General features: G+C 38.1%; 1 protein-coding gene across 11 annotated transcripts in view; it reads left to right on the top strand.

Moving 5' to 3' along the window:
- The window catches only part of CLIP1 (CAP-Gly domain containing linker protein 1), a 99,984-nt gene that overhangs the window by 67,152 nt on the left and 6,969 nt on the right, over positions 1–25,863 (top strand). For 8 of the 11 annotated variants that reach the window (XM_083151332.1, XM_083151330.1, XM_083151327.1 and 5 more), the window contains 7 exons: positions 34–3,846; positions 5,235–5,372; positions 6,360–6,466; positions 12,300–12,420; positions 15,050–15,102; positions 20,162–20,182; positions 22,141–22,258. In XM_083151332.1, coding sequence (XP_083007458.1) covers positions 34–3,846; positions 5,235–5,372; positions 6,360–6,466; positions 12,300–12,420; positions 15,050–15,102; positions 20,162–20,182; positions 22,141–22,258 — 4,371 coding nt within the window. Of the gene's footprint in view, positions 1–33; positions 3,847–5,234; positions 5,373–6,359; positions 6,467–12,299; positions 12,421–15,049; positions 15,103–19,921; positions 20,133–20,161; positions 20,183–22,140; positions 22,259–25,863 lie in introns of those variants that run through there. The other 3 variants (XM_083151335.1, XM_083151325.1, XM_083151334.1) reach the window with 2 other exon arrangements.

Below are 25,863 nucleotides of genomic sequence, written 5' to 3'. Positions count from 1 at the left end.
ATTTTTTTTCCTTCCCAACTTTATCCCTTTTAGTCTTTAACCTGTGTGTTAGAATCCAAAAAGCAAGAGTTTGAACTGATAACAGAAGAGATGAGGGTTTTGAAAGTGGAAAAGGACATACTGGCACAGGAGGCAGATGCATTAAAGCTAGGAAAGGATTCTTTGCTTTTAAAGATTGTAGAGTTGGAATCCTGTATTAATGCACTCCACCAAGAGCAAACTCAGCTTTTGTCATGTAATGAAGAGCTTAAAGCTGCAAAAGACAGCCTTACACATGAGAAACAAGATTTTGAACAAAAATGCACTGAGTTAAATAGTACCACTCTGACATTAGCAGTTGACAAAGAACAACTGATAGCTGAACTGGATAACACTAAAGATGAGCTTCTGAAAATTAGTTTGGACTGTGAATGCTTACAGTCTTATGTCACTGAAATGGATGCTAAAATGAAAGAACTTCAGACAGATAGGGATTTATTGTTTTCAAATTGTGTCAAACTTCAAAACCAGAATCGAGATATCCAGGAACAGCAGGTAAGGGCCGATGAAGAAAGTATAGTCCTTACAAGAGAAAAAGATGATCGGATTCTCATGCTGGAAAACACAACAGAAGATCTAAGGAGGAAGCAGAAAGCTTTAGAAAACAAAATAGATGATCTAGAAGCAGCTAAACAATTGGTATCCGATCAATATTTAGAACTGCAGAACAAGTTGGGTGCTATAACTGATGAGAAGGAGAAGCTGATCAAAACGTTTACAGATGTAAAATCTGAAAGGGAAGATCTTCTAATAAAGCAAAACCAGTTAAATACAGAGATGGAAATTGAATTGATGAAAGTCAAATCTCAGCTGGACACATCCATCCAAGAAAACTTAGGTCTTACAAAGACAAGAGATGAATTGCTTCAAGCATGTGCTATGAATGAAAAGGACAAAGAGAAATTGGAGGAATATGAGAAGGAAGTCCTAGATCAAAACATATCAATTAAGGAGAGAGATGAAATTATTCAATCCCTTACATGGTCTAAGGAAGACCTGGAAAGGAAAGAAAGTGATCTTATCTATGAAATATCTAGTGTTAAAAATGAAAATCAGAGCATTCTAAATAGAAATCTAGACTATGAAAATAAAGTGTCTGATTTAAATATTCAGAATGAGGATTTAGTAAGAACAAATACAGCTCTGATCTCTGAAAGGGAAGAACTTACATTACACCAAAATGAATTAAATGAAAAAGTAAGGGAATTACTTAAAGAGAGAGATGAGATGATTATAAATTGCAGTGAACTGACAAAACAAATAGCATTAGTTAGAAAAGAACTTGACCGCTCCGAAAAGGACAAAGAAGAACTTCAACTCTCCAAGAAAAGTCTATCAATGTTACTTGAAGAAATTAAGACAAGTAGTAGTATATCTAATTCTGAACGTGTTACATTGCTACAAGAAAAGGAGATGCTACTTTCATCTGAGAGAAAGCTGACCAATGAAATAAGTGATATTTTAAAACAAAACAATGAACTTATGGTTAAATGTGAGATGTGTTCAGAAGAGGCCAAGATTGTCCAAGGCAAAATGATGGATGAGATAAATAACTTAACGAATGAAAAAAAAATGATTTCTCTGCAGTTGACAGATATAGAAAACCAACTCAAGTCTGTGTCTTTAGAAAAAAATGCTATTGAGTCAATGAACACTGAGCTTCAGTCTAGAGAGCAATTAATTAATAATGAGCTTGCCAGCATTAAAGCTAAATTTGAATGTTCAGAATCCTCAAACCTTTTGTTGTCTCAGGAGAAAAATAACCTGTTAGAAGAAATTGAATCTTTAAAGATTAGTATCACAGAAACAATGACGAAAGTTGATGAACTGACCAAAATGAACGAAAGCCTTTCGTTAAGAGTGGCGCAAACTCAAAAAGAGAAGACTGCTCTGGAATTGGATCACAAGAATAACCTGACAGAGAAACAGTCTTTGCTTGAGAAATATGATAGTTGTTGCCTTGACAAAGATAAAGTAACAAAAGATAGAGATGACTTGCAAACAAAATATAATGAACTTCATACAGGTTTTACAAAATTTGAGCAAAGGTTAACTGAAGAGAGAGAAATGTTTAGAAGTGAAAAAGATTGTCTACAGCTAAAATGTACAGAACTTCAAAAAAGCTTAGATAATGTGTTGGAAGAAAAGGAGTCTTTAAAGGTTAATATCACAGAAGCAATGACGAAAGTTAATGAACTGACCAAAACGAACGAAAGCCTTTCGCTAACAGTGGCGCAAATTCAAAAGGAGAAGACTGCTCTGGAATTGGATCACAAGAATAACCTGACAGAGAAACAGTCTTTGCTTGAGAAATATGATAGTTGTTGCCTTGACAAAGATAAAGTAACAAAAGATAGAGATGACTTGCAAACAAAATATAATGAACTTCATACAGGTTTTACAAAATTTGAGCAAAGGTTAACTGAAGAGAGAGAAATGTTTAGAAGTGAAAAAGATTGTCTACAGCTAAAATGTACAGAACTTCAAAAAAGCTTAGATAATGTGTTGGAAGAAAAGGAGTCTTTAAAGGTTAATATCACAGAAACAATGACGAAAGTTGATGAACTGACCAAAACGAATGAAAGTCTTTCGCTAACAGTGGCGCAAACTCAAAAAGAGAAGACTGCTCTGGAATTGGATCACAAGAATAACCTGACAGAGAAACAGTCTTTGCTTGAGAAATATGATAGTTGTTGCCTTGACAAAGATATAGTAACACAAGATAGAGATGACTTGCAAACAAAATATAATGAACTTCATACAGGTTTTACAAAATTTGAGCAAAGGTTAACTGAAGAGAGAGAAATGTTTAGAAGTGAAAAAGATTGTCTACAGCTAAAATGTACAGAACTTCAAAAAAGCTTAGATAATGTGATGGAAGAAATGGAGTCTTTAAAGGTTAATATCACAGAAGCAATGACGAAAGTTAATGAACTGACCAAAACGAACGAAAGCCTTTCGCTAACAGTGGCGCAAATTCAAAAGGAGAAGACTGCTCTGGAATTGGATCACAACAATAACCTGACAGAGAAACAATCTTTGCTTGAGAAATATGATAGTTGTTGCCTTGACAAAGATAAAGTAACAAAAGATAGAGATGACTTGCAAACAAAATATAATGAACTTCATACAGGTTTTACAATATTTGAGCAAAGGTTAACTGAAGAGAGAGAAATGTTTAGAAGTGAAAAAGATTGTCTACAGCTAAAATGTACAGAACTTCAAACAACCTTCAATAATGTAATGGAAGAAAAGGAACAGCTATTACTTCAAAGCAAAGAGCATCAGTGTAAGTATGACACACTTCTAGAGCAGAAGGAGAACGTAGAAAATCTATTACAGCCCCTTGCCAAGGAAAAGGAGAGCTTGGAACTCCAGAACAGAATTCTTTCATCGGACTTGGAAGAGCTTAATACAAATTTTGTCTCTTTAACCAAATCTAAAGAAGAGCTTCAAGACTTATATAATAGTGTTTCCAACCTATTGGAAGAGCTTCGTTGTGAAAACGGAGTCAACGAAAAAGAAATGGGAAAACTACGTCTGGAGAGTTCTCGTTTGTTATCTGTACAAGAAAATCTGGAAAGAACAAACTCAACCATTTTAAAAGAAAAACAGGATGCCATCGAGACTTGTGGCAGGCTCTTTGAGGATGTAGTCACACTAACCAAAAGCAACCGTGAAGTCTCAGGACTTGTTGAAAAGTTAGAAATCCAATGCCAGGTATTGCAGAGGGAAAAAGCGGAGTTGCTGTTGAGGTTTAATGAACTTCAGACTCAAAAGAACAGCAAGGAAGCACAAATACATGAGGTATCAAATTGTTAAGTGAACTAAAACTACTAACACCGAGCACTACTTTCTAGGGATAAAAGGATTGTCACTGGCACATGCATGCTTTTCACACTGCACTGGGATGTATCAGAGGAATGATAATTTTGTTAATTGACTTGTATAATTTTTTTCTTAATTTTTATTGTGGAGGAAACTGTGAATAAAAAATTACTCCAGATTGTAGGTAGGTTTTTTTTTTTAGATATATTTTCACATCACCCATATAATATAATGAAAGGAAAAAGCGTAGCAACAATGCATATAAATGTATTTACTGTTCTGTAACATTTATTCACAGTTACCTCTACATATTGACAATATCTTTTTCAATCTCAAATAACATGTATGAAATAAACCTGAAGCATGATACTTAAACTTCAATGTGTTTTTAAAATAATCTGGATTACAATCACAACTATTTCTTTTTAGCTCTGTGTTTTTATGCAAATCATTGTGTTTTTACTAGCAATGCCCAGAGGAGAATTTTCTTTTGACTTTAACAACCAATTAGACGGTGTTCATTGTCTAATCTTGGTGAACAAATTTAAGATAGTATTTAGTTAGTTGCCACTCCTTATAGAATCCTACTATAGTTGTACCTCTGAACAATGCTATTAAATTATTATTTTTCTCTTTTTTACCCAAAAGGACACTCACTGCTCCCATGTGTAAGTAATATGTTAGGTGACATTAATTACATTTTTCTTCACACCATGTTGGCCATTTTAGAGAGAGTGAATTGTAAAGGTTTCTAATGCAAACTGATAGTATACCGTTTTTGGGGGTGAATTTAATCTTCCCTGGGTGATCCAAGTAGCTGTGGTAATTTGCCACAGCTAACTGAATTTCCCCAATGGCTGTAAATAAGGGATTCAAAAACTAAATAGAAGTTTACTGTGACAAAGATAAAGGGGGTGAATGTACTTTTGCATGAGCAGGAGCATCCCCTCTTTCCCTTGTAACAATACGTCACCACTCTAGGGCCAAATAGAGCATTTGGTCCATATTGATTTCTGCAGTAAAGTCTGGTATGTTACTTCTCTTCAGCAGCCCTACTCTGTTTAGTTTTATAATAGAAGTGTACATAGTTTGTCTTTTACAGGACAGGCTCCGTATGCAATTCATGGTGTATGTGGGTGTCCTTTTGGTTTGTTTTATACATGTAGTGGTACTATTTCCTTTACTGAAAGCTTATGTTTCAGATGTATACATGTGCCAAAAGTGAGTAATTCTTTTTGGTACACTAATGGTAAATTTGTCTGCCAAGCTTGACACGATCACACCTTTAAACAAACCACTGTTGGATGGGTTAATCGATTTTTTTCTTTCCACCCGCCTTAACTAACTAGGATTGCTGTTAAATGTAGGTTTCTCAGGTTGCGGAACAGTCTTGTCAGAAGATAGAGCAAATCACCGCAGAGAAAAATGCACTACTCAAAGAAAGGACTGAGACCGTCTCTACGATGGAAGAGCTGAAGAAACTTCACAAAGAACTGCAGAAAGAAGTAATTTATCTCTGCAATTATAAAAAAAATTCCATAAATAAATGTATATATACAGGGGCAGATCCAGGAGAAAATGACAGGGGGGCACCATGATAGGAGAGGGTATGGAAGGGGGAGAGGGGGGTGTTAGTGGTGCCAGTGTACATGCTGAGGGAGAGGAGAGCAGAGAGAGGACCAGAATGGGATTACAAATAGGCCCTGGCGTTTAAAGTACAGGCCCACTTTGGCGACAAAAGTGAAGGATGTAGAAGGCGCGCTTCGGAAAAGGGAGCGTGTCCATAAGTGTAGTGTACCGCACCATATACAACCTCTACACATTATGCAACAAAATACTAGACCCCCATTTGGTAGGGGTCGGAATTAGCGGGTCCCATGTTATCCTATGGGGAAAACGTTCCATCTTTGTCAAGCGATATTTCTGGTTCCCAGGGGGCTAGCGTTGTGGGGTCAAGCTCGTTGATATAAAATCAGGGGGACACGTGCCTGGGTGCCCCCCACCCCCGAATCCGCCCATGTATATATAGAATATATATGGACATGCTTTAGAGAGTAAAAATCATTGTAAACTTTAGTACAGTAACTAATGTGTAGACCGTAAAAATATTTCAGAAATCTTTAATAAGTATAGTGCAATCTGGATGACTGCAGCCTAGCATGTAGGTTATCGGTGGAATTCGCAAATAATTTTAGATTTACTAGAAGGCATACCAAATGGAGTAATAACATTTAGAATGTGGTCGGATTAGCTGTTGCGTAGTAATCCTGGGCATTACCTAGCACTAAACTGAGGATTAAGCCTTAAAGCTTCAGAGAAATAAGCTCACAGATACATTAGCAAAATATCTGTATACATGCTATTGTAAACAAAGGGAATTCCTTTATTTTACTGTACATCAAGAAAAACTTCTCTTTTGGATTTCTTTTTTTTATTATTGTGTCAGTGTACTGGAGATGAATTTGCTTTGACGGATTTTGTTTTTTACCTAGCTGGATTGCCTTAAAGAACAGCAAGCATCAGCTGCAGAACAGATGAGCAAGACTAATGAGCTTCTGAAAGGAGAATGTGTGAAAACAGAAGCTCTCAAGAAAGAATTGTAAGTTTTTGGTCTGTTTTTTTGTTGTTTGTTTTTTTATAGCATGAATATTGGGTTTACTATCTCTGTAATTATTATTATTATTTTTTTTTTTTACACATTTTATTTCATAGCATTACACAGAACCAAAGGTACATGGTAACAATGTAATTTCCTCTGTGATATTAAGTGAAAACCTGGGACACCCATTTTGCAGTACCTGCAGTATTCTCCAGCTGCTCCACTTTACTTATTTGTCCACCCCAGCCCTGTTGCTCTATAACAGATTGAAATGTTGTTAACAATTAATCTGTTGATTGTATTTACGCCTTGAGTGTCAACGTTGCTATGAGCAATCCTCAAAATATCTGCTAAAAATGCCAGCATCGCTCACAGCGACTGTTCTTTTAGTATAAAAAATTACAAATACAGCCGATTAATTAATTGAATTTAAGTGAAATATTGCACTCCACAAAGAACAGTCACTGTTAGCGATGCTGGCATTTTTAAGGGACTTATTGAGGCTCTGTCACCACAACATTGGCACTTAAAGGGTTATTACAGATGGTGTAATGAGCAGCACGGACAATGTAATGGTTATCATTTTTGCCTCACAGCACTGAGGTCACGGTTTTGATTCCCGCCATGGCCCTATCTCTGTGGAGTTTGTATATTGTCCCTGTGCTTGCATGGGTTTCCTCGGGGTACTCCAGTTTTCCCCCCACAATCCAAAAATATACTGGGAGTTAAATTGGCTCCCAACAAAAATTAAACCTATAATGTATGTATATATGTATGTACATGTGGTAGGGAACATAGATTATAAGCTCTCCTGGGGCAGGGACTGATGTGAATGTTCAAATATTCTCTGTAAAGCGCTGTGGAATATGTGTGCACTATATAAATAACTGTTAACAAATGAATAATCATAATAAAAAAGGTTTGCTTGGCAATTTTCACACCTATTTTGATAAAGGGTTAATTGCGACTAATACAGAAGTACAGGTTGAGTATCCCTTATACGAACTGCTCAGGACCAGAAGAACTTTGGTTAATGGATTATTCCATATTTTAGAATATTTTTATATTTCAATGGTGTATCTTGAGGTATCTTGCATTTATGTTGTACTAACACATGAAATACACACATATATTTTATTTGTGCATAAAACAAGATTTCAAAACCTGAAACAAAGTTTGTGTACTATCTAAGTTACTGAATTTGAATGTCAAGCAATCATTTTCTTGCACATATTTAGTGCCAGTTACAAATGATGTCCCCAATAGTGGTGTGATGTCTCCAGTAGCGCTTTTAGAAAGAAAAACATTTGCACTTTCTGGAATGTATGGTTTTCGGAATCATTTGGATAAGGGATACTCAACCTGTATGTATTTTGCTGACTCCGAGTTGAGCTAATTTGAAATTACATTCTCATTAATTTGGCTGGAGCTGAAGTTTTATAGAGAATAATTATCAACATTGTACTGCATTGATGCCCATGCCATAGATAGGCAACATGTAAAAGCTGTATCTGATCCCATGCATTACTAAGCATTGGACAGCTTTAAGCAAAAATGTTGTGCTTCCATTGCCGATAAGGTGTGCCATAGTTGAATGTTGCTACATCGGGTTTGCCAGTAACTGGTCAATGGAATTCTGGTCCATCTATCACTCTTTGTGCATTTATCATCATCAGCAGTTCATTTTCAATTTTGTATATAATTAAGAAATAATTTTGTATTTATAAATTTTGAAATACAGTTGCAGTCTGATTCTAAACTACCTCTAACATCGAATCCTTCTTCTGATCAGGGAACACTTGACGATGGGGTTGATTGAGTGAACTTTAGTAGCAGACACTGCATCATGTGGTATAGCTCACAGACCATGTCTAGGAAGACAGTCACTAGGTCGGCTTGCACAAGGTCGACACATGTAAAAGCTTAACATGTGTTTTTTCCTGTGGGTTTTTTTGTTCTCTATTTTCTTCTTCTTGGGTGTCAATGTCAATGCTTGAGCCCACCATTTCCCATTGGCAAAGTATCAAAAAGTACAAAAAACATGGAATTCCCCCCCCCCCCCCCCCCCCCCATAAATGCATGTTGGCCATTTGTTTGTGTACGGGGCAATTTATTGGTGGATGAGGAGTTGGCTTTGTGTCTTCCTCCTCTCTGCAGTGGTGCAGTCCATCTTGCCAGGAAAGAGAATGCCATTCCTCTGTATTCCTGTCGCAGCCTGCTTCTGGGGACTTTGCTTTGGACTATATGCTTATCTCCTCTGCGGCTCTCATGTTTTGTCCTTTCTCTGAAAGGCTAAATACAACAGTGTCTTTGTGTATTATCTGTTTCATTTGCTTTACTGTATAATCTCCAGCTGTGCTTGTTGCATTATTTGTGTTGCTTGATCCTTGTATTACACCACTGTAATCTTTTCGCTGCAGTTACATTGCTGTTTGTAAGATTTATTGTGTGTAAACGATCTGCGTAATCTGAAATCCATCTTATTTACGGTCTTCTCTAATTGTGGACAAGTCCAGGTGCACGAACACCAAAGGGGACGCCATGGCCATGTTTTTTTGTTTTTGTCTTTTTCTTGCATTCTGTGTAACTCCCATTGCCATGTGGACCTTTTGGCTCAGGGCCCCTATGTGCAGTCTGTTACATGAGGACTAGTGATTTCTCTGTTTCTGAGGCCCCAGTGCATGTATAGGATTTCTGGGAAGGGGGGAAGTGGGTCTCATTCCATGGAGAGTGCAAGAGGTTCTTTGAGGAGCTGCTTTACTGGAACTTGAGAATTGTCATCACTTCTCAATGATTCCTTTGGAGATCTCTGAGTAAGAAGAGGAGAGTAGAATCCTAATGGCTTGTGTCTTAAGGATAGTTTGGAATCTTCATCTAGTGAAGTGATTAGGAATTTTATTAGAGCAGTCCTGCAGTCTTTGGAATGCTTAGTCATGGATTCTCTAGCCAAAACTGTGGGCCCTTTAAGAGCAAGAAAAAGAGGATGGCCATTTTTCTGTCCTCTTCAGAGCTCTCTGTTTAATTCAGTTAGCTTGGAATGCACAGGGGCTAGATTCTTCGGGACCCATCTATATTTATGTGCATGGAAGTGGCCATTTGATCAATGGTGGTTTACAGCATGCATAGCTAAAGCGTTGGATTGATCTGATCAGGATCTGCTGAATTTAGCAGTGTTATTACATTTTGTAAGTCGAGATAGGTGGCTTCTATGGTCTCAATGACTTGCTTGAAAGCTTGTGAACCCTTAAAAATGTTCTATTTATGTAGACATTTGTCTTAAAACTACCTCAGAATTTAAGTGTATAAGGAGAACCAAATTAAATAAATGAGAGAGAAAATTAGATACATTTTTTTATTTTATGTTTTTAGTGATGAAATTATCCAATATCGCAAATCTGTGTGTGGTTAAAATATGTGAACCTTTAAGCTCAGCATATATTTTGAAGGTCTGGTATTTTCAATATGTGGGATGACAATCAGGTGTGAGTGGACAACCTGTCTTTTTAAAAGAAAAGGGATCTATCTAATGTATGGGAGCATATGACAATCAAAAATTTCAACCCAAATACAGGAAAACAGAAAAAAATATATGCTTTGATAAATTTGTATATCAGAATGATTTAAACAATTTGTCTGACTGATCACTGTCTGTTTTCAAGTGTTAGGGAACAATTTTTTGATTGTCATATGCTCCCATACATTTCCAGGATTTTGTTCCCACCAGGTAGATCAGACAGAAAATTTGTACTTGTGTACGCACCTAAAGTCTGATGTTCAATACACATGTTTGTGGAAGGGTATCATGCCATGAATAAAGGAGATTTGTGAGGATCTCAGAAGAAGAGCAGTTGATGCTAATCATGCTGGAAAAGGTTACAACAAATCTCTAAAGAGTTTAAACTCCTCCAATCAATAGTCAGAATATTTACAAGTGGAGGAAATTCCACAACATTTTGACCCTCCCCAGGAGTGGGTAACCGACAAAAATCATGCCTAGTGCAAGGTGCTTCGTAGTTTGCAAGGTCACAAAGGAAGCCAAGGCATCCTCTAAGCAACTGAAAGCCTTCCTCACATTAGCTAATGTTAATGTTTGAGTCCACCGTCGGGACGTCAATGAACAACATGGTCTTCAGGGCAGGATTACAAGGAGAAAGCCTTTGCTCTCCAAAAAGAACATTGCTGCCCATTTTGCAGTTTGCTAAAGATCATCTGGACACACTAGAACACAATGTTTTTTAAACCGATACGACCAAAATAGAGCTATAAGGTTTAAATGAAAGGCGTTTTTTTTTCGGAGAACACTGCAAACCATCACACCATCTGTGAAACACGATGGTGGTGGTGGTGGTACCATGGTTTGATGGGACAATGAATTCTGAATTACACCAGAATATATTCTAAAGAAAAATGTCAGGACATCTGTCCATAAACTGCATCACAAGAGGGCAATAGGGACGCAGCAAGACAACGACCAAAAGCATTTCAATGACCCAAAAGTAATTCAACTGGGTATGGTTGAAAAAGAAAAATTTAAAGTTTTGTAATTGGCGAGTCAATGTTTTGACTTTAATTTGATATCCTCCACAAATCACTGGTTATTGGGGTTTCATTCCAGCATCCTTTTTTTTTTCTTCTTCTAGGAATTTGGCTCTTTTGGATGTAGTCCAGACCCTTTGTCTGTATTTAAACAAAACCTTCTTGCTTCACTGCAGATTCTCTCCTGGTACTTTATTATGTCAATATTCTGATAAATACTTTTTTTTTCTAGCTTTTGAAACAGAAGTGTATACAGTTAACAAAACTTTCATGCAGTTTTAAATGCATACTGTATAATTTATATCAACGTGTCTTAATGTTTTGAGCAATGCAACTGTTTTTGTCAATGTTGTATCTTTGAAAAATCTAATAAAATGTAAATGAAGTTAAAGAAAGAGCAGCTAAAAAAAAGAAGTACCCAATGTAGAGTTTCCTAAACGCAGCCCTCAAGGCTGGTCCAGGTTTTAAGTGTATCCACGTTTGGCCACAGATGACTTAATTAGTACCTCTTTCAATTTGATTTAATCATCCGTGCTGATACATGCATATACTTAAACCATGGACCATTCGGGTGCATGGTGGACTGTGTTTGGGAACTTTTGACCAATGGGCACTATTAAAAACTGACTGGGTAGTGAGCATTGTATAGGGGAGGAGGATCCTCCCTTTTATCTATAGTTAACTTCTAACCTCCATTATAGTAAGGATATCTATGCTTGAATGCAGGTGACTTAGTACCTCAGTCAATTTGATTTAACCATCTGGGTTCAAGCAGGGATATCTTTATAACCATTATAACTAATGGCTGAGTTTGAGTAACAATGCCCCATGATATCTCCAGTGTTTGCCATGGCTGAAAAAGAAATACATAGCTCTGCAAGCTTGTGTTAGAATAACAGGTATATGTTGATCCCTTTATAATCTTTTATTATGTATCGTATTTCCCAGTTGACTACTTTTTGAGACTGCTATAATTGTATTGTAGTTGAATGTAAAATATTTTTGATGTTTAGAATACTCTTCCAAATCACTACTAATTTATGAAATCATTCACCTATGTTAAAGGTAATTGAATATTAAATTTTGTCTGATGTATGGTGCATAAGAAAGTTCACATTTTGGCACTCAAGTTCTCACTTTTTTTCTAGGTTTGTCACTACCTTATGTCGTAGTTGGTTCTCCTGAGTATTTAATCACATGATAAAGATGTATTTTCTGAGCTGTGAACATGATTCTATCCCACCATTTTCTTGCCTGACGTGTTTCCATAGTAACTCTGCTCTCATTGTCCTTGCAGGGAAGAGCTGAGGCAAGCAGCAGAGCATAAGTCCCAGCAGTTAGCAGTTCTGCAGGAGGAGAACCTCAAACTTGCTGAGGAGCTTGGAAGGAGCAAAGAGGAGGTCTCAACTAACCAAAAGGTTGGTATACATTTTATTGTCTATTGATGCTTGAAATAGTTTATTTCCTTTTATTTTATCAAAATGATTTAAAGCATCTATACCTTTACTGTAATCTCCTACCATATCTGTAACAATCCATATGGGTTTCCACACATGAATAATCTTGTTAAACTATATACCATTCTATAGGGCTTAATCAATCCTACACTCTGGTATAGAGATAAAGGTTAGTTCACCGCTCTGAAGTGGAGTTTATAGTTGTGTGTTAAAACACTTTGTACAGGATCCTCTCTGTATGGCAATTCACACTTGCTTTATCTGCTTTGCCGTTTTATTGGTCAGTGAACACCGTTTAGTTTCTGAGGCTGTGAAACCTTTATTTCTCTTTTTTCATGAACACTTTCCTGATCAGAAACATTTTGATTAAATGTAGTGTTGCTGTAAGCTTGTGAAGTATAGCGATTTGTCGCTATGGAAACTGTCTACTTCACGTGATTGCTTGTAAATGCCCCCAATTTCCATGTAAAGAATTCTGACATAATTGCTATTTTAACATGCTTAAGTGCATAATCACGTCAACTCTGTTGTATCTACATTTTCCCAGGTGATCACATTTTAAGAATGATGCACTTTTTTGAAAAGACTGTTCTCTTTAGAGGATTTGCTGTAGCTATTAATTGCAACTGTTAAATGCAATAATATTTAACAGTTGCGATTGTGGTAATTTAGTATGGAAAATAATGTGTAGTATATTGCAAATACACAGAAAATTGCAATATAGTTAAAAATATTTCCGTTTAATAAAACAAATGGGGTGAGGGTGTCCTTTATACAGTGCAATTGTTTGAGTTCTGCTGTAAACATTCATATCTGGAATAATAACACAACATAAGGTAGAGGTGTAACAATTCATGGTATACTATAGCTGTACGCTATTCTCCTGTCTGACTTTCATCAGTGAGAACAGGCTGCCTGCGTGTGTGGGTGTCAGCACTTGGGAGTGGAATTGCTATTTTTGGCATGTGGAGTAGGCTCTGTGAGGTGGCAGCAGTAATTATCAGAGAACCTTGTGATTTACGAGGTGTGTACTGTATCATTCTGAAACCTCTTTTAAAATATTAATTTATGAAGCTGAATTTTAATGGGAAGATATATAAAATTATGCTTCATTAATTGAAAATAACTTGTCGATAGTCTATCATTTATATCTAATGTACTGTAGATATCATTTTAAAGAAAAAAAATGTCAAATTCTGAAATTATAGGTACTAGAAGGCATTATATTTGCTTCTGTATACAGGCTGCCATTTTATTCATATTGTGCAAAATCGCTTAATTGAAAAGACAGCCCACTGATAAAATCACAGAGCCCAGGCCTAAGCAAAAAGAAACTGGGAAAAATAAATTAGCAAATTAGTTCCTAGTGAGGCTGATAAATAGATGCGAAATGGGTATCATTTATGGGTCTTTAAAAAATTTAAAAATCCATTTTTTCCAAATATTAAATATTCGGCATCAATAAAAAGTAACAATTTTCTCAAGTACAGCTGAAATGTCTAATATACAGGTAACGGAGTAGCTAACACACACATACAAGTGTGTGTGTGTGTGTGTGTCTGCAGAGTTTCCAGCAGTAGTGTTTACATAGAAATTAATCCTGCGAGTGTGGGATTTCTGTAGTATAAGAAACATATCAGACATTTATTCCTCATTCTACAGATCACATGCCACTATACTTCTCTTCAACCTGTGTCATAAAAACATATAAATAAATGTAACACTTTTTTTTAGTTGCAGTGCACAGTTCTTAAAGGGTTAACAAATGTTGTTAAGTCTATCTCCACGGCTTCACCTATAGCAGGAGTTTGCATACTGCAACACTGATAGGTGAAGAATCTCTAGTAGCAGAGTGCGGGGTGATCTAGGTCACAGGTTCTGAAATTCTGCCCTCAGGACGCCCCACGGCTCATGTTTTCCAGGTCACCTATGATTTTTTAAATGTAACAGTTGGTGATGCACAGGGTTATGCTGATGGGAAGCGTGACCTGTGTGGGGTCCTGAGGACCGTGTTTGAGAACTACTGATCTAGGTGATTGCAGCGTCTTGGGGATCTCTATCCCCATCCTTTACTGTAGCCACCCAATAACAGACAAGAAATCACATTGAAAAGGTCAATGGTATTTTCTGCATGAAAAAAAACCCAAATATTACTGATATCCAGCTCATTGACTCAAGGGGTCAAATACATTAACTAGTGATAGAGATAAAGTGCCAGCTAATCCGCTTCTTGCTGCTCATAACTGTCATGTTAGACTGGGTTTGAAAAATGACAGTTGGGAGTCAGTTATTTATTACCTTCCACTTATCCCTTGCTAAGGCTTAATAAACATGACCCTGTCATCAGCCTATGATTTGATGTTTGACCAGTTTCTTATTTTAATCTTGTTTATAGAATATTTATTGCTTTGATTTTAAGTTTTCTATTCATTGCAAAGGATTTCATTTGAAATATTGCTAGAATAAGTAATGCAAATTGTCTGCCAGGTTGCGCCATGGTGGGTAATACCCACTGAACCGTAGTAAATGTATTTCAGAAGAAATAAAACCATAAATATTGCAAAACTGATTGTATTTTTTCTTTAAATAGCTTGAAGAGGAGAGGTCCGTTTTAAATAATCAGCTGCTAGAGATGAAAAAAAGGTATTTCTTATTCTTCCAAATTTTTTATGATTTTGTAATCACATGTGTAAAAATTATCTTTTTAACTTTGTGCTAATATGGATTAGTTAGTCCGCGCACAGATAATCATACTCGCATTCCACTTGTACATGGTAAAGATTTGCAAAAGTTTGCTCACTGTGGTATTTGCCAGGTAAGCAATTGGAAGCAAACTTTCGACTAGCAATCTGTGCAAGGCTGGACTGGCCATCTGGCACTTCTGTCAAATGACAGAAGGGACGATTGACTGTTGGGCTGGTCTGGTCACACAGAGCTGGGCTGGCTGAGCAGCACATCCTTTTTCCTCATGCTTTTCACCTTCCCCTGCTGCCATTTGCTGGCACACATATAGGGGTGTGCTATGAGGCAAGGACCCCATAACTTGTGGCAAAAACCCCTTGAGCTGTAAGAACACATCCTTGACATGCTAATGCCACTTCATAGCCCTAGTATGCCTATGTGTACTATTTATTGACAGGTTTGTAATAGAACATTACTGCAGTTCTTTTCTTTAAGGAGGAAGATTTTAGTAAGTACTTAAAGTATGCTAATGCCGGCACCTGGAGTGTGGCTCATATTTTATTTCTGTGAGCTCTCATTACCTGAGGAACTGTAAGTTAAGCCCAGAACACATGGGTCAACACCCCCCCCCCCCCCCCCCCCCCCCCCCCCAAAAAAAAAGAAGTAATTGATCACTACCTGGTACTTTTTGTGGTAGAAAGTCAATTTAGAATAAACAGTCATTCAAGTATATTTGTGGTAATCTTGAATCTTACCAATCCTGTACTGAATGTATATTATATGTTTCATAGTTCTTTGGGCTGAAATGTGGAGTATCTGATGCTATCTTGATAAAAATCGACCTGTATTGTACAGTACAGATATTGATTTTCTTATTGACCTTGGTAGTACAGGCGCCCACACAAGGTGCATTTTGGGCTTGTGATGAATGCCGCTCCCGCGCATATCACAGTGCATAGTACAAAAAGTATGTGCTGCATGTACTTTTTGGACTAGATTGCATCGCATCTAGTTGAAAAGGCATGGTGCTTTAGCACATCACATGCATTTTGAACTAGATGCAATGCGATCTAGTCCAAAACGCACAGAGCTAATCGCACCGTGTGTGAACAGCTGAACACTGTGTATCATACCTCCCAACTTTTGAAGTTGGGAGATCAGGACGTTCGTGCGGCGAAGCCGCGCGCGCCCCCCGAAAGGCCTCGAGAAAAGGGGCGTGGCCTCACAGGGTGACGTGAGCTCCGGCCACGCCCCCGGTTTCGCCGCTAGTCGGCGCTGAATAGACGCTGTGCGCATGCGCACAGCGTCTATTCTTGGCAAGCTGGGGGGCTCCCAACTGTCCCCCCCACCGCTGGACAATGGCGGCCCCGGGCGGGACGCGGGAACGTCCCCGAATATCGGGACGTTCCCGCGGTAAGCCTGACCGTTGGGAGGTATGGTGTATACTTTCTACATATAGTTGTATTCTTGCCTGCATTTTTGTTGAATAGCTAGGTGAGATGCGATCAAATTGTCAGTAATGTCTAGTTAGACGGGATTTTTTTTTTAAAACCATCTCCGTGGACATATAGGGAAAATAAAATATTGTGCCGAGCGCAATGCGGCACCACACCTGAATTATGGCGAGCCATGTGAGGGGGCGTGGTACACTTAATTGATGTCCATGTCAGCATAGACAACCGGAAATGTAAAAATGTAAAAATCTCATGTCAGCCTTTTTCCATGTTGACATGTTGCTTGTGTCAACCTTTTGACCATGTGTCTACCTAGACACAGACCTAACAACCCGTACCCAGCTATGCACCATATTAGATATGCTGCTTCTATTACATTTATTCCCTAGTAGTTGCTAATTGCAGCTAATTTATCTATTGTACATTGCAGACGTTGATGCATGGTTTGCAAGATTGGGTTCAGCTCAGTTAAGCCTTTCACGCGGTGCAGTTCATTGTTTTTTTTTAATGAACCGCACGGCGCAGTATACACATTAGATTTTGACTGTATAGAACAGATCTGTACTATATAATTTTGCCTGCACAGTTCTATTTTCCTATTCAATTTCAATGTCACTGGGCCATGCATCAGGATCGAATCCACATCGAATGTTGCTGAAAACAGTTTGTATATTCGATTTCAATTCGATTTTGACTATATATAGTCAAAATTGTATCGAAAGTTACTCAGAATGGCACAGTGTGTATGGGGCAATAGAGGGATCTCACCAGTTACAATTTCAAAATATCTTGAACGTTGGTCAGTCTTAATCTTTTTTTGATATACTGTAATCCTTTATATAATCTTGTGAAATGGAAGTTTGAATTAACGTGTTTTGAAAATAGAATGTCAAAGCAAAGTTATTAGATTTATATATGAATATGTACAACCCTTAACCATGTTGAAAATGAACTTATATGATAGTTTGCAGAGGTGAGCAGCATTGACGAATTACTATTTGAGTGTGGGTGTGGCATTATGAATATAAAATGCTGAACTCTTCTGGCCTGAAAGTGGGCAGCGTAATGTCAGTTGAGCACTCTTCAGTATGACTGATGAACGGGGACGACGACCACTTTCCATGGTAGGAGTCTATGGAAAGTGATTCACTCGTCCTGTATACAGGGCTTTGGAAGGCGGTGGACGAGATGGTGCGCATCAGCTCTCACCGCCGCCCATACATACTGGGAGATTTTAAGCTTAAAGTAGCTCAAAACTCAAAAAAAGTAAGGGACTGTACTTTGAGCTCAAAATCGCCTAGTATGCATGGGCCTTGGTTATGAATTGGTTTTACATTTTACAAACTTTGACAATAGCAGTATTGGTGATTTAAATTTGGAATACCAAAGCTGCATCATATTTAAGTCATTTTTAAACAATAGATATACTCAATCTTTATTGTGCCAAAAAGAATAATTTTTTAATCCATGAACCATTTGGAAAGTTGCTATTGTGTACCAACATTACTGTCACTATAGAACTTATTGAAGGCTACTTTAGTTGAATAGACCAAGCATCTGAATGTCTGGCCTTTAGTAACTGAAATATATATCGGGGCTGATGCAAACTACAGCTGTCACCAACCAACTTATTTGTTTAAATAAATACTTCTGTATGTTTTACATTATTTAAATGTAAATTATATTTTTCCATGTAATGCATTGCCTTCAAAATAAAATATATATATATTTTTAATATTAACAAAACAGCTGTTAGTATATATAGACTTTTATAGGAGTACTATTATTTGTGTTTTGACACTATTTGGAAGTTGTATGTGTTATAAAAGATCAGTTAGCTGTGTACCTCTAATACAGATACAATTATGGTGTTTTTTTGGTTTTATTTTTTCCCTTCTCTGGTTCAGTATCTGAGAGTATAACATATAAATATATTTTTAAAAGTCTTTGGGCTAAATATAACAGCTTGCGAGGTTGGCTGGAGATGTGGGACTTTGCCTCCCTTAAAAATACCAACTTGGTTTTGCCTAGCAAATGATTGCCACTTTTATAGACACACGCAAAAAGTCTTGCACCTCCATCAACTTGCAAGGCTATCACAATGAATTCCCTCATTAAAAAATGTTGTGTGAGAGAGGGGGGGATACGGTACTTGTTTCCTAGCACGGCGCCACCGATTTTAATTGTACGAAATCGGGTCGCAAAAATCTGGTCGATTGCATTGCATGCAACCAAATCGCATGCGATGCGATCGACCTGACCAACCCGATTTTTACATTGGAACCAATGTTAAATGGTCCCTGAGACCCGATTTTACATTGGCCCCAATGTTAAATGCCCCCAGACCCCATTTTTCATTGTATGCCCCCCCATTGTTAACGCCACGATCAACGTCAACCCGAAGCGTGGCGAGCGCAGCGGTACACGTCCTCCGACCTTTTTATACCCCCACTATCCACGTCGGCGTAGAGTTGATTTTATATAGTGTGGCGAGCGTATAGAGCCACCGAGCCTGAAGCGTGGCGAGCGCAGCAAATTTCTTCAGATGTATTACGCGTCCTCTCACGGGGCTCGCTGCGCTCGCCACGCTTCGGGCTCGGTGGCTTGCTGCGTTCGCAACACTATATATAATCAACTCCACACTGACATGGATAGTGGGGGTATGAAAAGGTTGGAGGACGCGTACTGCCGCCTCTCGCGGGCTCACTGCGTTCTCCACTCTTCAGGTTCACGTTGATCGGCGCGTTGCGTTAACAATGGGGGGGGGGGGGGGCATTTGACATAATTAACCATCAGGGTGGGTTTACAATTAAAAATCGGGTCTGGGGGGTATTTAACATTGGGTCCAATGTAAAATCGGGTCTCATGGACCATTTTTACTTTGGGTCCAATGTAAAAATCTAGTCTGTCGCATCGCATGCCATTATAATGGAATGTGATGCGACCGATTTTCAAAGTGCGTTAAAAACGTCTTTAAAGCCCGAAAATCGGGTCGGTCGGGTCCCATCGCATACCTCAATTTAAGGTATGCGATGGCGCCCGACGGGCGCCGTGCTAGGAAACAATTACCGGGGATACAAATCCTAGAGTTGTTCTCACATTTGTTACTTTATATGAGCTCCCATATAGCATTTTAGCGAAGTCTGACCAGAACTCTTTTGAATTAAGTGGGTGTTTTTACCATTACTGAAATGAAATTGAATCTTTGTGGATTGCAAACTGTCCTGCTGTGTTCCAGCTTGCGCTGCTAATCAATGCTCATCCCATTCCTTTCTCCCTTTCTACTTTTGCTTCCTTTGCTATATCTGTGTGTCTTTAATGGTAAGACTGAAGAAAGTCTATCCACGTTATAACAAATAATCTTTTTATTATTTAAATTTATTTTTATATATATATATTTTTTAGTACAGCATTGTTGTACGTATTTTGGCTGCGTATGTCCTAAAGTGTCTTGCTTTTGTTTTTGTACAAGAAAAATGAAGCCACAATTATTTTTCCTACCAAAAAAAAGAGATTTATCTTTTCACGTTTTCTAACATGTGGTCTCTGTTATTTGCATTTTTAAGCTTACCCAGTAACACAGTAAGGTACTTATTTCATTACTGAATATATGTATGAGTAATAAGAGAAGAATCTGTTATCCAACTAGAGTAGATTAAGGAAACCTAGCAGTACCTGCTGGGAATTGTAGTTCAGCACTCCATGAAAGGCTGCCTTTGTGAGAACAGTCATCAGATGCTGTGCTCTGTTCTAAGAATAATTATTCCCTTTTTGCGCCTTTTCTCTTACTCTTATTTCTCCAGCGTGTTACTTGCCAAGCAGTTTAATTCTTTTCTAGCTCTTACATGTTTAGAACGGTCCACACAATATGGTTCATATTTTTCACCTACTTAAATTAAGAACGGATATGAACAATTTTTCAGAAAAATTCTGCAATATTCAGATGGTAAAGTTAAATGGTTCTGTACCATTGTCTGCGCACAGCACCATATCTAAGACAGACTTGTCCCTGGGTACCTGTTTTATGGTTGTGCACTCACTAGTTGTAGCAATGTTTTAGATTCTCCACTTGCTACTCTACTTTCCTGTGTACATGTGCATAGTCACCGATGTATGCTCCGCTTCTTTTTTTTTTTTTACTTTATTTAATACAGCATTGTGTTTCATGTGTTGGAAATCAAAGGTCTTGAATTTAATACTTAGGTATACAAATGGAAAAGTATGATCCATTGGGAAGTGTTTTGCTGATTGGTCCTCAGACACACATAGCCAACGGTTTTATTATGTAAAAATCTGAAAAACTTTCATCTTTTTTTTTATCACTGCAGTTTTTACAGCTACGAGCAGCTTTCTTCAGACTAAATTCATGCAATGCTTCAGTCATTACTGCCAAGCTTTTCACAGACAGTGACTCATGTAATTTCAACTGACTATATAGAAATATATTCTGATTTGCAGATTAATGTTTTCTCTAAAAGTCCCTGTTGGGGGAGGTTACTGTAGAGAGCAGTCGTTGATAATACTACTAGTGCAGTGGACCCGCTGATCCTTCCATCATCATACTCAATGCTTTGCATGCTTATTGTGCAGTAAAGCTATGCATGTTGTGTGTCGCTTGGTAACTTTTATGAAAGACTTCCAATTATACGTACAGTAGAAATAATAAACTATTGTTCTTTCTGTTGAATTGCCAATTGTGTATGTAACAGGCAAATTGTAAAATCTGGCTTGGCTTAGCAAGTTGTGCATAGACATACTAAAACAGGGATGTTTGTTTTGTCCCCGATATGATGCTGTTGACCTACTGCAGATATAGGTAGCAAATGTATAGAGTGTAGCTAGCTGTCCATTCTAAATAAACTCATTTCCTTTCTTTTTTTTTGTTATTGTCAGGGTTTTGTTTATGCTTTGGAGAAAGGCTAAATTAATCCCACAGCCCCCAATCTTGCTCCAGTTACTCCCCGCCTCATACCAATGCCCTAATTTGCGTTCGGAGGAAACACCCTAGCCTAACCCTAAAGTAAATATATTATAGTTTTAAAAAAATATAAATTTTATTTAAAAATGAGGATATCTTTTGTTATGAATCAGCCTCATTTCTTACAGTGTAATTAATGTCTACTGTATTTCAAACTAAAACTATTGTTCACTCTATGTGCAGGGTACTTTTGTGGGGGAAATTGTAACCGTGATGTATCACTACAGTAGTGATATATCACATCTAGAATTTTTCCCTTTAAATTTGAAAGTTCCCCTCCACACTGATCAGCACCCTGAACACTTTAAAATAGTGCAAGTAATATGCTGAATGCCTTGATTTTACACATTGTCTGTAATATTAGATGTTTCTCTGTGTTAGGACACCATTTGTGTTGTCTTTTTAGAGTTTGTTTGAAATTTTGAGGAGCCCCATCTGCTTTAATACTGTGCTCAGTCGGAGCTGGTTACTATCCCGATGGAACCGCATAGAATTAACTACATATAACTATTGCACACATACTCTAGTTATTTGTCTTGTTTGGTTTCTGACTTTTTCTCTATGCAGAGAACATATTCTAAAGACTGAATTTGGTGAAGAGAAGACGTCTCTACAGAAATCTCTCACAAGTTCCAGTGCCTTGATCACTGAGAAGGACAGAGAACTGGAAAGACTGAGAAAGGAGGTACGAGCCATATAGAATGAAATGGTGTTTCTGAATAAATGTTTCCCATCCAGTTTACTTACTTTTTGGCTTGAAGATGCTATACTAATTATAGTGATTAAGACTTTATAGCAGCTCCAATGCTCTAGTACACCAATAGTTAATATTTTGTGGATTTCTGGGAGATGCTTGGCATCATCGGGGGACTGGTCCCAGGCAACTACATTAGCGTCAGCCATCTTTTTTTCACATAAAATGAGATATTTGTCTCACTTTGTGAATAAGATGCAAAAGCACACTCTTCTGATTATGCGGCATATTTTATTTTATTGATTTTATAAAGTGTGGTGAGCGGACGCAGAATACACGTCAAAGTAATCCGCGTCCGCTTGCCAATCTTTGGGCTTGTTTTCCGCGTCCCCTCACGGGACTCCCTGCACTCACCACACTCCATGCTGATGTGTATAGGGGGGGTATGAACAGGTCCGGAGGATGCATACTGCATCCCATTGCAGGGCTCGCTGCGCTCGACACACTTCGGGCTGACGTGGATAGTCAGGGTGTGCTAAATCGCATCGTATGTAAATCACATGCCATTTGCATACGATGTGATCCGCGGGCAGTGCCGCCGTGAAACTACACAAGGAATATAAAAAGTAGCATGATAAGACGCTCAGCACTACAGTTATGCCACGAAGAGATGTTGAACATGTGAGGAAGATAGATTTATGTGGACACATCTGTACATATATATGCAACTGGTGCAATGCAAATATAGGTAATGCCAAGCGTGGGTGTATTACTTTTCTGTTTAGAGCTAGAGATTTATAGATTGCAGGTTATAATATTTTTCATTCTATGATTATTGTCCTAGCAACCAATGTTTATCATGCGTGCAAATGGTTTAGAATGTCATTTTAAGGACTGAAAAATGATGAATTGCAGCACACAAAATTGTATGCGACTTGAAATAATGCATATTCCTTTACTATAGTGTTAATGTTAATTTTATGCTGAAAACTGTTGCCTAGGAGCTGCTAGAAGTTATTTAATTCAGTAGGTTCCTTCTGCCACAGCCCTTTTGGAATGATTTATTTTTACAGATTACACTTTACTGGTGTAATGGTTAGCATTACTGCCTCATAGCACTGAGGTCATGGGTTCAATACCCCACCATAGCCCTAACTGTGCTGAGTTTGTATATTCTCCCCGTGTTTGCGTGGGTTTCCTCCCACATTTAAAAAATATACTGGTAGCTGAATTGGCTTCCAACAAAAAAATAAATAAACCTAGAATGTCTGTGTGTGTGCGTGTGTACATGTGGTAAGGAATATAGTTTGTAAGCTCCACTGGGGCAGGGACTGATGTGAAAGTTTAACTATACACTGTAAAGCACTGCGGAATATGTATGCGCTATATAAGAAACTTAATAAATAAATAATGTAAAAAATTAAAAATAACTGCTATCCAACGTCATTTAAATGAAGTGCTTGTTTCATCCTAGCACATGTCAAATGGTTTCAGCATCAGTTAGGTAAGGTAGCATTAAATATTTCAACCATTTAGCTTCTGATTGGCTTGATTTCCGTGAATAGAACTAGTTAGATATTAAGTCATTTTGGAATAAGTGATCACTGTGAGGCTGTCAGCACAGCTGAGATGATGCGGACACAATAGCTTTTTCTTCTGCCAATGAATTGGAAACGGTCATCTCCAGCACTATGTGGCATAAGCATCAATTACATTCCATGGTACATTTATTTTAGGGTTATTTTAGCTGTTGCATGGAGAAGGATGCACATATATAAAGAGTGACCTAGTATTAATATTTAAGCTGCTTGCAACAAGTGCTAACTATGAATCTGAAGGTTAGTAATCCATGTGTGTGTTAAGTATATTGTGTTGATCATTTCTTGCTAGTGTTTTTTTTTTCTGGCTGTTAGATTGTTCATCAAAGACTGTGTAGTCCAACAAGACAAGCATTTTATCACATAAAGCAGTCTTTAGCTGCGTATACATTAGACAATATTTTATCAGTATTCATGATAACAACCAGTCATAACGCCATTTTCGTGCATATAATCCAATGTACTGTACGCACTATATAGTTAATGTTTGCACTTCCGTTCGTTGTTAGCGATGTCCTTCACATATAATTTTTTATGTGTATGCATTATATCGTTTTCAAAATAATTGGTTGAGGACAAGTTATTGTTTGCAGTGTCCTCTAATATGCACACAGATTAAGGTGTATATACTCATCAGTCATCTCTTCTTTTCTCATATCCAAATTTGCAGGCTGTGATGAAAGAAATGTCCAACATTTGAACTATACCAGGTTCAAAATAATAAGCTCCTTGAGTCCTATTGGAGAAAGAGCACTATATAAACAAAATTATTATTATTATTATTATTATTATTATTATTATTATTATTACATTGTCAGTAAACCCCTTAACTGGCCATTTATTTTTTGGGGGCTGGAGACTTTATCCCTCCTCATACTTTTTTGTTATAGTGCACTCTGGGGTAGATGTACGAAGCAGTTATAATTGAGGAGAAGTGAGCCAAAAGAGAAGTGGCTCATGGCAACCAACAAGCTGCTCTGTATAATTGTATATGTTAGTTCAGTGCTGATTGGTTGCCATGGGCCACTTCTCCTCTGGCTCATTTCTCCTCCCTTGTCAGTTTGACATGAGTGCACAGCTTACTGGGGAGCAAGATCAATGCTGCATCACTTCTGGGAGCCTGCAGCAGGAGGAGATCATTCTGATCTTCCTTAACTGACTGGGGACACATTAGGATGACACGGCCGCATGGGATGCTACGGTGTCAGCTAAAGAGTGGTTGAACTGCTTAATATTCTCACTTTTGCTGTTTGTTATTTAGGATACAGCCATCCATATAAACCTTGTTACCAATAGATCTGTGAAGCACGTACAAATGGGTTGTCAGTAACCGAAATGCTGTGCTGTGCCCGGGTGTCAGTAACCAAAATGCTGTGCCCAAATAAGTGGATAATGAAATGGGCACATGATCGGGGAGTTCTTTTGAAATTTGAGACACAATTACATTCTCTTTTTGCTTCAGACAGCTTTGTGATCTGTCCCAGGGGTAATTTTAGCATTGACTAAGGGGGGTATTCAATGTGTGTCGAGCTTTTTCAAAAATATTTTTTTTTCTTTTCTCGTTCTGCTTGCCTTTTTTTTTTTTACTCGACCTTGCGAGGTCACGGCTATTCAATGTGCCAATCACGCGAGTCCCCGCCCGTCGAGATTAGCCCATTGGTGCGAGCTGTGGGCGTTCGTCTCCCCGTCGTTTCCCGCCTCGCCTGTCCCATCCTGTATTCTGGCTGCTAAAGGGGCGGAGCCTGTGGGAGGAGGCGGGGACATGTCCTGCTGTAACACTACGCAGTGAAAGTGAACCTCCGTGGTCACTGTCACTCACACTGCTGCTAACCTACTGCCTGTCAGTGTGACAGATGGTGCAGCAGTAGATAGCGAAGAAGGAGAACGGTAGTCCGCTGCATCAGTGCTGTGCAGAGCTCTCAGTACATTGAGCAAGCTCTGCAGCCCTCTCCCAGCACTGTCCTGTGCTGCAACAGAGCGGCCACCGGCTCATAAACC

The sequence above is a fragment of the Crinia signifera genome, chromosome 1, assembly GCF_055691185.1.
Source record: "Crinia signifera chromosome 1, ASM5569118v1, whole genome shotgun sequence".
Lineage (NCBI taxonomy): Eukaryota > Metazoa > Chordata > Amphibia > Anura > Myobatrachidae > Crinia > Crinia signifera.
The sequence above is the reverse complement of the archived record's forward strand: the minus strand, read 5'-3'. Positions and strand labels throughout refer to the sequence as shown.